Source organism: Oryx dammah, unplaced genomic scaffold, assembly GCF_014754425.2.
Source record: "Oryx dammah isolate SB20612 unplaced genomic scaffold, SCBI_Odam_1.1 HiC_scaffold_14, whole genome shotgun sequence".
NCBI lineage: Eukaryota > Metazoa > Chordata > Mammalia > Artiodactyla > Bovidae > Oryx > Oryx dammah.
The window spans coordinates 35,911,214-35,924,908 of NW_024070198.1; the positions used below are offsets into that span (position 1 = coordinate 35,911,214).

Genomic DNA, 13,695 nt, shown 5'->3' on the forward strand with positions numbered 1-13,695 from the left:
CTGTGACTTAGGGCAAGTGACCACCTCTCAGGCCTCAGCTTCCTTATCTGCACAATGGGGATAATAATAAGCTCATATCATTGTTGGGAGGATTGATCGTTTTCTCAGAGCTCCACTTCCTGACAGCTTCCTCTGCCATGTCAATCTTGTTAAGCTCTTTCCTTACCCCATCTCCATGAACCCATTTGAGAATCCTGTCTGGAAAAGGTAGGCACGGCCCCTTTTCTACAGATGGCAAACTAAGGCCTAGACGTGTTCAGTATCTCTGTGATGACTGACCAGCTAGAGAGGTGCAGAGCCAAACTCTGCACCCAGACCCGGGTCTATCCTGATGCTAAAGGCCAAGAAAGGTCTTAACGAAATTGTTACTTTTGGTCTCGGATCTGAACAGTGCCTGGCCTACAGGAATGTTTAGCAGCTGGTGGCATTTGTAATCAGAGTTGTCACTCACTCACCTTACTGCAAGCCCAGCACATCAGGGGGGGTTTTCCTGGCAGGCTGGGAAGGGTATGAGCAACATGACCTAGCAAGAATAGTGCTGCCCTTGACTTTCAGTTAACGTAAAACCTACCTACACACAGAAACAGGCTCACAGACACAGAGATCGGACTCATGGTTGACAAGGGGAAGAGGGAGAGGATGAGGGTTAGACTGGGAGTTTAAGGTTGGTAGGTGCAAACTATTACATTTAGAATGGATAAACGATAAAGTCCTGCTGCACAGCACACGGAACTATATCCAATATCCTGGGATAAACCATAATGGAAAAGAATATATATTTTTTAATGTATATATGTGTATAACTTTGCTGTACAGCAGAGACTGGCATAACACTGCAAATCAACTATACTTAAAAAAAAAAATCAGTGAGACCCACCTGGATAAACAGGGTGGGTAGAAGCATCAGAGGTCTCAATCAGGCCCATGAAGGCAAAAGAAGACCTCTGATCAGTGCTCACGCCACCTGCCCCTCCCCTCCCGCTGCCATATTCCCCAGACAAATCTGAAATCAAACCCAGTGCTGCTGTTTTAGTCACCAAGTCATGTCCGACTCTTGCAACCTCAAGGACTGTAGCCCTCCAGGCTCCTCTGTCCATGAGATTTCTCAAGCAAGAATACTGGAGTGGGTTGCCATTTCCTTCTCCAGGGGATCTTCCTGACCCAGGGATTGAACTCAAGTCTACAGCTTGGCTGGAGATTCTTCACCACTGAGCTACCTCAGAAATATATACCCCTTATCCTCACCAGGGAGGAAGCTGAGGAATGAGATATAGATATATGTATATAGATATATATATATACTTCTTCAAATTCTTTTCCATTATAGGTTATTATAAGATGCTGAATACAATTCCCTGTGTTATACGAAGGTCCTGTTTTTTTCCATTTTATACATAGTAGTGTCTGTTAAGGGCTTCCCTGGTGGCTCAGCTGGTAAAGAATCCACCTGCAATGCAGGAGACCCCAGTTTGATTCCTGGGACAGGAAGATCCCCTGGAAAAGGGTTAGGCTAGCCACTCCAGTATTCTTGGGCATCCCTGGTGGCTCAGATTGTAAAGAATCCCCCGGCAATATGGGAGACTTCAGTTTGATCCCTGGATTGGGAAGATTCCCTGGAGGAGGGCATGGCAACCCACTCTAGTGTTCTTGCCTGGAGAATCCCCATGGACAGAGGGGCCTGGCGGGCTACAGTCCACAGGGTTGCAAAGAGTGGGCGACTAAGCATAGCACAGCACAGTGTCTATTAATCCCAAACTCCTAATTTATCCTCCTCCACCCCTTTCCCCTTTGGTAACCATGTTTTCTATGTCTGTGGATCTACTTCTGTTTTATACAGAAGTTCATTTGTATCATTTTTTAGATTCTACACATGTGTGATATATGATATTTGTCTTTGACTTACTTCACTAATACAACAATCTCTAGGTCCACCCACGTTGCTGCAAATGACATTATTTCATTCTTTTTAATGGCTGAGTAATATTCCATTGTATATTTGTACCACATCTTCTTTACCTATTCATCTAGTCAATGGACATTTAGGTTACTTCCATGTCCTTGTTACTGTATAATAAATAATGCTCCTATGAACCTTGGGGTGCATGTATCTTTTTAAATTTGCATGTATATTTTCATCTTTTCTGGATATATGTCCAAGAGTAGGATTGCTAGTAAAACAGTCATTTTCTGTGTGTGTCTATTTTTGTGTTTATTTTTTTGATCATGTTTTATTTCCTTGAGGGCTTCCCTGGTGGCTCAGCTGGTAAAGAATCCACCTGCAGTGTAGGAGACCTGGGTTTGATCTTTGGGTTGGGAAAATCCCCTAGAGAAGGGAATGGCTGCCCACTCCAGTATCCTGGCCTGGAAAATTCCACGGACTGTATAGTCCATGGGGTCACAAAGAGTCAGACATGACAGTGACTTTCACTTTCTAACAGGAGGTCAAGGTGATAGTCTTGGACTGCAAGGAGATCAAACCAGTCAATCCTAAAGGAAATCGGTCCTGAATGTTCATTGGAAGGACTGACGCTGAAGCTCCAATACTTTGGCCACCTGATGTGAAGAACTGACTCCTTGGAAAAGACTCTGATGCTGGGAAAGACTGAAGGTAGGAGAAGGGGGTGACAGAGGATGAGACAGTTGGATGGCATCACCAACTCGATGGACATGAGTTTGCGCAAGCTCCAGGAGTTGGCGATGGACAGGGAAGCCTGGCTTGCTGCAGTCCAGACTCTTTGGGGTCGCAAAGAGTCGGACATGACTAAGCAACTGAACTGAACTGAACTGATTTCTCTGCATTGGGCTGTAAAAGTAGGTGAGACTGTAATGGGTTGAGAGGGATGCTAAGGGTGCCGCCTATATTAACCATCCAGCCTATTTTAAACTCTTTAAACAGGAAAAGGCTCAAAGATGAACGACGGGCTTTCCTAGCCATATGGAAAGTTGTCTGGTTGGGCTGTTTGTTCACCAGAGGGTGGAGACCAGCTTGGAAGGGAAGGAAGCTGGCACTGACTGAACATTCCCTGTCATGGCACTTTCACCGACTGTCCCTCGTGAACAACAAGACCGCTCCAGGGATGCGATTTCTGAGAAAATCTACTCGACCTTATTCAGGTCCAACGTGCAGCAGTCTGCAGCAGTCCGCTGCTCTGAATCCACCTGCCCTTTGAACACCAGCCAGCCTCTTGGGAAGGACCCAGTTCCTATACATTTCCTCAGACTTTTCTTCACAACATGTTCCCTCCTGGGAGAAAGTTCCTGAAGGCTCTGGCTGAGCCAACAGGTACACAACCACCCCTCATTCACCCATATTGTGTCTGATGACCTCTGCCCCCTCCCATCCCTCCCTCCCCTGAAAGATGGGCTGCTCAGGCCTGTCCTCACGTCATGGCTAACCTGAAACACGCTCCAGAGTCACAGACTTTCTCAAGTCCTACATTTTCCCCGAGTTCCCATGCCTCCTCGTCTTAACCTGAAGACACCCTGCCCCAACCGGCCTCCTTTCATGCCTGCATCTTCCTCTGGGCACTCAGTCAGTCCCTCTGGAATCCCTCTCTGCAGGCCCACAGAGGGCCACCTCCTCCCCTGCTTTGAGGCCTTCTTGGACCCACGGCGGCTCCCTTTCACTGCAGCTGTGAAATTAAAAGATGCTGGCTCCTTGGAAGAAAAGTTATGACCAACCTAGACAGCATATTAAAAAGCAAGACATTACTTTGCCAACAAAGGTCCATCTAGTCAAAGCTATGGTTTTTCCAGTAGTCAGGTATGGATATGAGTTGGACTATAAAGAAAGCTGAGCGCCGAAGAATTGTTGCTTTTGAAATGTGGTGTTGGAGAAGACTCTGAGAGTCCCTTGGACTGCAAGGAGATCCAACCAGTGCATCCTAAAGGAAATCAGTGCTGAATATTCATTGGAAGGACTGATGCTGAAGCTGAAACTCCAATACTTTGGCCACCTGATGCGAAGAGCTGACTCGCTGGAAAAGACCCTGATGCTGGGAAAGATTGAGGGCAGGAGGAGAAGGGGACGACAGAGGATAAGATGATTGGATGGTATCACCGACTCAGTGGACATGAGTTTGAGTGAACTCTGGGAGTTGGAGGTGGACAGGGAGGCCTGGCATGCTGCGATTCATGGGGTTGCAAAGAGTTGCACACGACTGAGCGACTGAAGTGAACTGGACCCATGGCAGCTCCCTTTCCATGGGTCCCCACTGGCCTCCCTGCTCCTGTCTCTGACTGGTCGCTACCTGCTTCCTGAAGTGAACCCACCTCTGTCTCCCTCCCACTCCCTTCCCTAGAGTCCTCTCCCCACCCCCTTTCACAGAATGAACCACTCCCTCCCTCCATCACATCCGTTTATCTCCTTGGTTTTCACGATCCTCAGATGAGCCCGCAGGTGGCGCGTCAGCCTCGCCCTCAGCCCTCGGGCCTGCGCCCGCGTCTGAGAGAGCTGCCAACAGGTCACTCCTCTCCCACTGCGGGCCCTGAGGACCACGGCGGTCTCCCCTCCTCTAACACTGCCCTCGAGGCCACTCACTGCCCTGAGAGAAGTCCCGTGAGGGCTCCCACGACCCAGGAAGGATTCCTTCTGCTGGCATTCAAGACTCTGCACAATCTTGTCCCCCGCTCACTGTTCCCTCTCTCTCTGCAGCCTTGCCCTTCGCCTGCTCCAAACCACTTGCTCCCCCAGCGATCGGCTATGCTTTATTTCCCCTGAGCTGTTCCTGGGCCGTTCTACCAGGTGAAACACCTGCCCTGCCAGCTGCTGTGTGGCAGAAGCCCCCAACCCCTCTCCGCCAGGGGGAGTCCCTGATGCTGTCATTGGGTAGAATCTCTGCCTTCACTGAATCCCCTACACCCACCAATCATCTGCATACTCCACTGCAGTTTGTTTCCACACAACCAGAACTCACACAGGACCCGGCCCACAGGAAGTACTCAAAACAAAAGGTGCTTGAACGGATGAAAGCAGTGTCACATTCTCATTTCTTTGGCTCCTGAAGTGACTTAGCAGCAGCAGCAGCAGCCTTATTTCTGAACTTCCCAAGTGGCGCTAGTGGTAAATAACCTGCCAATGCAGGACACTAAAGAGACGCAGGTTTGATCCCTGGGTCTGGAAGATCCCCTGGAGAAGGGCATGGAAATCCACGCCAGCATTTTTGCCTGAAGAATCCCATGGACAGAGGAGCCTGGCTGGCTACGGTCCATAAGGTTGGGGACACAATCGAAGCAACTTAGCATGCACGTACGCAGTTCTATTTCTAGAATTCTATTCTATTTCAAGAATTCACTAAATTTCTTCTGTTTGTTTTGTTATTTTAGTCACTAGGTCGTGTCTGACTCTCTTGCCACCCCGTGGACTGTAGCTCCTCTGTCCATGGGATTCTTCATGAAAGAATACTGGAGTGGGTTGCCATTTCCTTCTCCAGGGGGTCTTCCCGACTAAGGAATTGAACTCACGTCTCCTACTTTAGCAGATGGATTCTTTACCACTGAGCCACCCAGGAAGCCCCAAATTTCTTCTAGTGATCCCATAATACCAAATGCTTCTGAGGTTCCCAGTTCTTTTGAGACAGAGCTCAGTACAAGGCTTTTTAATCCCCTGATCTATACCCACTCGTCACCATGCCCATGGGAGGGGACTCTGAGCAGACCGCTATATTCCACTGGGAAACTAGCTGTTTTCTTCATTCTGAGCCATCATTGAACAAACCTTTGTGAAGGGCTGAACAAGGGGGGCTTATTCACCGGGTCAGCTTCTTCCACGGGGTCTGGAGTATGAGCCATGGAGAGAAACAGCAGCAACTATTGGCCAAGTGTTTACTCCTTCCTGAGCCCCATGGGAGGCATTTGACATTCAATCTTTCACTTATTATCAAACGACCCCCAGGGAAGTTGCCTGCCTCCCTCTTCATGTTAGGTACGTGGGTATCAGAGAGGTTGAGCACCTTGCCCAGGATCCCACAGTTGCGACGTGCGTCTCCTATGTTTCCTTCTTTCGTTTGTTTTACTGAGATATAATTCACATGCCATTAAACTCACCTTTAAAGTGTACAGTTCAGTGGGTGTTAGTATATTCACATGGTGGTGTGACATTCCCACTGCCTAACTTCATCATCCCCCCAAAGAAACCCATACCCCTGGGATCACTCCTCACTCCCATACACCCCGCCCCCCTGCCGCCCCCGCCTCTGGCAATCACTCATGTACTTTCTGTCTCCATGGATTTGCCCCTTTTGGACATTTCCTACAAATGGAATCCTACACTAAGTGGCCTTTTGTATCTGGCTTCTTTCACTTAGCATCATATTGTCAAGGTTAATCTGTGTCACAGCATATATCAGTACTTCATTCCTTTTTAAGGCTGAATAATATTCCAGCCTAAATGGGTGGATCCCATTTAGTTACCCATTCATCCACGGATGGACATGTCAGCGGTTTCTGCCTTTTTGGTTACTATGAACAGTGCTTCTGTGAACATTCATGCACAGGTTTTTATGTGAATAAATGTTTTCTTCTCTCTTAGTACACACCTAGGGTTGGAGCCTCCAGCTCACTCTGTGTTTAACCTTTTTTTCTTAGTTAGTTAGTTTTCAGCCGTGCCGGGTCTTCCTTGTTGCGTGGTTCTCTTGCTCCTTGCAGGGAGCAGGGGCTACTCTCTTGTGGTGTGGGGCTTCTCACTGCAGTGGCCTCTCCTGCTGTGGATCATGGCCTCTAGGATGTGTGGGCTTCAGCAGTTTCAGCTCTCAGGCTCTAGCGCACAGGCTCAATAGCTGTGACACATGGGTTTTAGTTGCTCTGCGGCATGTGGAATCTTCCCGGACCAGGGATCGAACCCCCGTCTCCAGCACTGGCAGGCAGATTCTTTACCACTGAGCTGCTAGGGAAGGCCCTGTGTTTAACCTTTTGAGGAACTGCCAGGCTGTCCTCCACAGCAGTTGCCCCATGTACCCTCCCCACCAGCAGCGCACATGGGGGCATCCTGCTTTCTGAATACGAAGCCCACATTCTCGCCCCAGAGACTGTCTAGCGGGCAGGTGTCCCTCCCCAGCACAGGCTCTGGTATGTGCCTACCTTCAGTGCTTGTTCCTTAAAGTACTGCAGGGCGTAAGCAAAGATTTCAAGGGCTTTGACTTTCTTGCCGTTAGCTGCTGTCAGCTCTGTATCCATGGTGAGGTCCTGGAGGGGAAAATGAAGTGAGATAGGAAGAAGAAAGCCTCCCTCCTGGCTCTAGGCACTGCCACTCAGAGACCCAGGAATCCCAGTGAACCATGTTTGTATTTCCCACAGACTAGGATGGCATGCCCCCAGGACAGGGCTGGCAGCATCGCCCCCTTACTGTGTAGGAGGCCCTGGGTGCCCCCTCAAATCCCATTTCCCCTGCTTCCCTCCCTCCCTCTTTTCGACCCTCTGGGAGCAGAGGTCTTGGGGTAGCAACAGAGCTGGGGAAGAAAGAAAAGGCAGCAGCCGCCACTCCCAATGCAATTTACATACTATTTCCACACATGGACACAGATGGTCACCCTTGGGAACCCTCCTAATCGAGGCCTAGATAATCATGCCAACTCGCTGATGTGCATGGCACTAAACAGGCATGAAGCTTTCACTACCCGATGAGCTGCCAACCAAGTCACAAAAATAGAAGGGCTCCTATTTTAAGGCTTGTGCTGTCTAATCCACTGGGAGCCCAGCATCACTGCCTTCTTCCCCTGCCAGAAGCCACAGCAGCTGCTGAGTGTGGTCCTTGGGTGGAAGATGCTCCGTGAGATGCCAGATGGACTGAGGTCATTAAAAAAGGATGAAAATAGTCCCCAGGGAGTGGGAATGGGCAGAGCAAACATCAGGTGGAAGCCCTTAAGTCTCCTGGAACCAGCAGACTTATCACCACTGGGGGGAAAAAATCAGTGTGGCCTCTGGATTGATCCAGGTTGGGTAATTAGCCTTTGCCTTTGGAGCATGAAGGAGTATCAAGTGCTAAACTGGCCTTGTGGGACCTGCCCGTCATCGCAACCCATCTGCACAAGCTCACTACTCCAACACCTGGGGTTAAGCAAAGATACCCCAGCTTTGGGATGGTGGCTCCCAGGCCGCTTCCAGCTACCAGGAAAACATGGGCTTGGAATTGAAAAATTCAAACTGAAGAAATTCTGGGCTTCCACTTGCAGGAGACTGCTATAAGCCACCGAATCCCATCAGGTGAAACAGGAAGGATGCTTTTCGAGCAGATGTTGGTCTGCTTGAGAGAGAGACCACCACGTGGATGAGCACAGAGCCCTGGAAGGCCAAGTGATGGCTTCAGGATCTCCCCAGTCACATCTGTTTTGTCATCTGCAAACCCTTAACAGTAGACAGATAAAAGCGATACTAACAGAAGGTAGCAATTGACTTTAACTTGCTAAAGACTGGCCTGGTTCTAAGGGCTTTGTGTATTTTGATTCCTTTAATCCTTACATCCCCATAAGAAAAGCACAAGTAGTGCCTCCATTTCACAGATAAGATAAAGCAAGGCAGGAGAGGCTCAATGACTTGGATTAAGTATCGCAAAGGTGGCAGAGGCGGGATTTAAACCCAGACCATCTGGCTTCAGGGTCTGAGGTCCTAAACACTATCGGCATCCTGCATCTCTCACTGTGCATGTTGAGGAAAATTTAAGGGATAAGTTGCTAAACTGAAAAAATTGTATCCTAGGGACCAACATTTTGATGAAGCTCAGGGGAGGGTCCTAATCGACTTGGCCATCTTACTGAACCCTGGAAAGTAGGGAGCAAAACTGCTTCAGGCACTGAACCTCCAATTATTGGGGGGAGGCTTAATCTCCTGAGCCACCTCCTTCCCCAAACAGAGGGTTAAATGAGCTAGCTGTTTTGTTACTTCCAAACTGGTTCATTAATAGCCACTACCCTGAACCCCTAAAAGGCCTCCCAGCCCCTGAGTCCTTCCTTCAGGACCCCTTGATTTCCCATAATCCAGCAACTGAAGGGGGATCTCCCAGAACAGCAGGGCCCCCCCTAACCCCCTATGTCTGTGCTCCATCCAGCCAGTGTCTCTCTGATGGGTCGATTTCCAAAGCAAACAAGTTGCTAAATATTCTGAATATCTCCCTGTCCGTGTGTGCATCTGAAAATGTACCGTGTGGTCCAAAGCGTGGCGTGCTCCAGGCTGTTTCTAAAATCAAGTGAGTGGATGTTCGTTTCTGCTCGGGAGAAACCTGAGGGCCCCCAAGGGTTGGAAGGGCTGGAGGAACCTTGGCTCTCAGGCACTTGGGGCCTGGGAGAGGCTGGCTCACCCCAGTCGTGTGCAGCTTCATCTTGAACTTCTCCAGGTACAGCCACTGCTTGGCCTCGTTGGGGTCCAGGTCGTGGTAAAAGTCCCTGGCGGCATACCCGAAACTGTGGAACTTCCTCTCTGGAGTCAACAGGATGGTGGTCGGAGTCTTCTGGTTGGACACCCCAGGGTCGCCTCCCTCCCATCGCCTGCCGCCAAGGAAAGGCAGAGGTTATGGGCCTTCTTGCACGGATGTGAGCACCTACTGTGTGCAAGGCTGGTACAGATGTGGGTGCTCACAGTGGCTGCTACAGGTGCCCTCATAGCAGATGGATTCTCTTTGAAACAGGCAGGGGAGAAACACCACATAAATACCTGCCTCATCAGATGGAGATGAAGGGTCCAGGGAGATAGCCCAGAGAGGTCAACGGAGGCAGAGAGATGGGGGCCTTGGAAAGAATGCAGGGTTCAGGAGAGACTTGAAGGATGGACAGACAGCCAGATGTTGAAAGAGGGATGGACTTCAGGCTGTTCAGAGAGGGGCAAGCACAGGGCATGTATGGGGAATGCCAGTGACTGTGTGGGTTGGAGAAAGCGTGTAAATGAGGAGAGTGATTATGCTCGGGTGGGGAAAACGAGACTGGAAAGGTGGTGAGGACCCTGAAGAGTGAGAGATTTAATCAGTGAGTAATAAGGAGTCACTAAAGGTTTTAGAGCAGGGGCAGGACAGAATCAGAGCTGTTGTTGACCCAAACCAAACTGGACTAAAGAGAGGGAGACTGGAAGCCAGGAGGCTGAGAACAGAGCTGAGGTCTCAAAGTGAGGGAGCTCGTACAAGGATAGAGAGTCCTGGGAAGACAGAGAGGGGATGATGGGGAGGAACCATCCAGAAGGAGAACCAAGCCAAATGGCCTCACTGGTGAGCAGGCACCAGGGCACCCCACAGGTTTCAAGCTGGAGAGTCTGGAGGATAGAGTGCCCCTCACAGATGCCAGCAGTCCCGACCAAGAAGTAGGTAGGAGGAAACATGGAGAGCTTTATTTGAAAGTGCTGGCATTGAACTCCCAGGATGGGCTTGAAGGTGCAAGCCAGGAAGAGATTCAGGCAAGAAACAGACCCGGGGGCCCCCATCCTGGGTGACAGTCACAGTGGCAGGTGGATGAGAGCGCTGATCGGAACGGCTCTCATCAGAATGGCTCTGATGGAGGGAAGGGACCATATCCTGCATGTCTGTGTGCTAAAGAGGAGGCAGAAGCCAGGAGGGGTGAGTACAGACTGGAAGATGTGATGGCATTAGATCCTGGAACTGATGGGAAGTGTGATGGAGCAAGCAGTGGGTAGGTTGAGCCCCAGAAAAGCTTCCATCCTCCTCACAGACAGAAAGAAGGAGAAAAGTAAAGAGAGTGGAGAAGACAGGTGACTGGATGCTTCTCCCTTCTTTGAGGCCATAAGAGCGAAGCCCTGGCTGCCAGAAGGACAGGATGCTGTCTCCTCTACCAGGTCCTGGCTCAGCAGGTGGCTCCAGTCCTGCCACACGACCCCTACAAGCAGCCTCTGGGGGAGACACAGTGCACTAGGGGAAGAGCATCGTTCTCCCCAGCCTGCCCTCTGGGGGAGGTGGCCGCCCTCCTGGCTGGGCTCACACCTGCCGCCGCCATCACAGTCCAGATGGAGAGCCAACCTTCACCTAGACCTGCCACGCAGATGGGGCCGGAGTCATCCCTGGCCAGTTTCCCAGTCAAGCCCCATCCACCCAGGGAGCCAAGTCCCCATGGTGACCCCGCTGAGATGCAGAGATGATCACTGTCCCAGGCCGACACTGGTGCCTGGACCAGGGATGCGTTCCACACACAACCTTTCAGAAATAGGTTTTCCAGGACCATGAACATTTCCAGTAGGTAATGGAATTCCAGAGTTTTTGCCCTTCAAATGTTCAATTCTCCATTCCTATTTAAATATAAAAAATTAAACTCTCTCATTCATAATTCTGTCAGTCTGGATCAAGGTGATATTAATATGTTCTGGCTGAAATAAATTCAGGTAGAACCTTCCTCCAAAATCTCTACAATTACTAAGATAACACCCCTAGAGACCCTGAACTCTGTGAAGGCTTTGTAATTCCTCCCCAGCAAGTTCAAAGTTATTTCTGCTCCTTTCCCTTTTGTCAATTTTCACTGTATGACTCTCCCTTTAGAGATAAACTTCTTAAAACAACAATACCGAAGCCGATAAATGTTGATTCTAGTTTGTGGGGGCTTCCCTGTGGCTCAGATGGTAAAGAATCTGCCTGCAGTGCAGGTTTGACCCCTGGGTTGGGAAGAGCCCCTAGAGAAGAGAATGGTAACCCATTCCAGTATTCTTGCCTGGAAAATCCCACGGACAGAGGAGCCTATGGTCCATGGGGTCACAAAGAGTTGGACATGACTTAGTGACTAAACAATAAGAAAGCACTTGATAGGAAATCTCACCACATTTGCACACACACTCTGAGAAGCAGGTACTGCATTATCCCCATTTCACAGAGGAGGAAACTGAGCTTTAGAAGGTTCATCAATTGTCTGAAAGTGAAGTGAAGTGTAGTTGCTCAGTTGTGTCCCACCTTTTGCGACCCGATGGACTATAGCCTCTCAGTCTCCTCTGTCCATGGGATTTCCCAGGCAAGACTACTGGAGTGGGTTGCCATTTCCTTTTCCAGAGGATCTTCCCAACCCAGGGATCAAACCCTGGTCTCCCGCATTGTAGGCAGACACTTTACTGTCTGTCTGAGCCACCAGGGAAGTCCTTTGCCTGAGGTCACACAGAGAGAAACCTGGATCTCCTCCATCACAAACATCCTGTAAGTCAGTGCCTCTTGCCAAGGCGGCATGCTGGAAGTTTCCAACATACTCTCTAGGCCCTTTCCCAAGCCAGCTAAGTCGGAATTAAACCAGTGACTTTACAGACCAGGAACCTGGAGCCCAGAGATCAGAAGCGGCTTGCCCAAAGTGGCACGGTGAAATTAGGCCAAGCAGGGCCAGAATCCAGGAAAAGACCTGCATACTAAGTACCATTCATCTGCTCATTGGATTATTCCCTCTCCCCTCCCCAAGAGCCCTCCCCCAAGTCTCCATAGTGACAAGTGATTGGCGCTAGCCCCTGCCCCTCTGATGCTCACCTCATCACGTGGATGCATTCTGGCTCCTTGGTGAAGCTGTAGGCATAGCCGCTGGACGTGGTCCCAAAGTCGATGGCTACCACCACGAGAAACGTCTGCTGCTCAGAGACGTTCGGGTCGGCATCATTCTGCAGATACACCAAGTGGGGTACAGGGTGTGGGTAGGGGCAGTCAAGCCCAGCTTTCTGGAAGGTTCCACCCTGCCCCACTGTGCACCCACTGCAGATAGAAGGACATTCCACGTTTGGTTCAAGTCTGCCACGTGGTGAGCCCTGGGGAGAGGACACGCCTGCCTCCTGTTCACGCCGCCCACCCCCACCCCCGACCAACTCAGGGAGAAATGGAGTGTCCTCCTGAGTGGAGGGCCAGGCCAGGTCACTGGGGAGGTCACCTGCCTACACATGTGCACCACATCCTTTATCAACCATGGGTGAGCCTGGCAAATTACAGAAACGCTTCCGTTTGAACCGGAAGCCAGTGGTTCCCCTTCCCCCCACTGGCCTCCCCCAGGCCCTACACAGACCTCCAGACCCTGCTCAGCTGTGCCCTGTGTACCTGCCAGGTGACCCCTCCATCTGCTTGGGTGTGTGGGGCGGGGGTGTAGGGCTCAGCATACCAGGAACCCTGCCCAGTCCTGCCACAATCAGCCATGTGACCCTTGGGGCCCAGAGCCTTTCCTCATCTGTCAAGTGAGTAGGTCAAGTCATTCCAGATTTCCCCCCAAAATTTTAAAGCAGTGTAGACTTCCTTATTAACACCCACAGAACTTCAAATTATACCAATCAACTTGGGATCTGAAGAGTATTGATTGGTTAGAGCAGGGGGTGACAGCCCTACCTATGTGGCCTTTCGTCACACTGTGCCCCATCCCCTTAGGTGACCCTGAAGCTTTTCCAGGGAACCCTCGGGGTACAGAGTTTGAAAACCAGAGGACCCAGCTCTTTGGTGCCCAAGCCTCTCAGTCTTCCCAAGCCCGAGGGAATTCCAGAACACAGGCCTTTCCATGGAAGCCAGGACGGTGCTGGGAAAACCAGGACAAGCTGGCGTCCCTCCTTAGTGATGGCTCTGAAGTTCTCAGCAGTGTCTTCTTTGCAGGTCTGAGCAGCTCGTATAAAACCGCCCTTCCCTCCAGGTACTTCTCTCTGGTTGGCTACATGTAAGCGCCTTGAACAGCTGCCCCACAATATCCATCTGGGGCAGCGTGGGAAGCAATGCCCAGTCTCCAGCGCCCCCCTCCCGACACCCCCACCAGCCACCCCCACACCGCCCAGGCA

At 50.5% G+C, this 13,695-nt stretch overlaps 1 protein-coding gene across 1 annotated transcript in view; it reads right to left on the reverse strand.

Annotated features, from left to right (window-relative positions):
• HSPA12A (heat shock protein family A (Hsp70) member 12A) overlaps window positions 1-13,695 on the reverse strand; it is a 163,902-nt gene that overhangs the window by 19,793 nt on the left and 130,414 nt on the right. Inside the window, exons 3-5 of the mRNA XM_040254823.1 lie at window positions 12,422-12,549; window positions 9,290-9,476; window positions 7,078-7,182 (exon numbers count right to left, since the gene is read on the reverse strand). Of these exons, the coding sequence (XP_040110757.1) occupies window positions 7,078-7,182; window positions 9,290-9,476; window positions 12,422-12,549 (420 nt within the window). The remainder of the gene's footprint in view (window positions 1-7,077; window positions 7,183-9,289; window positions 9,477-12,421; window positions 12,550-13,695) is intronic.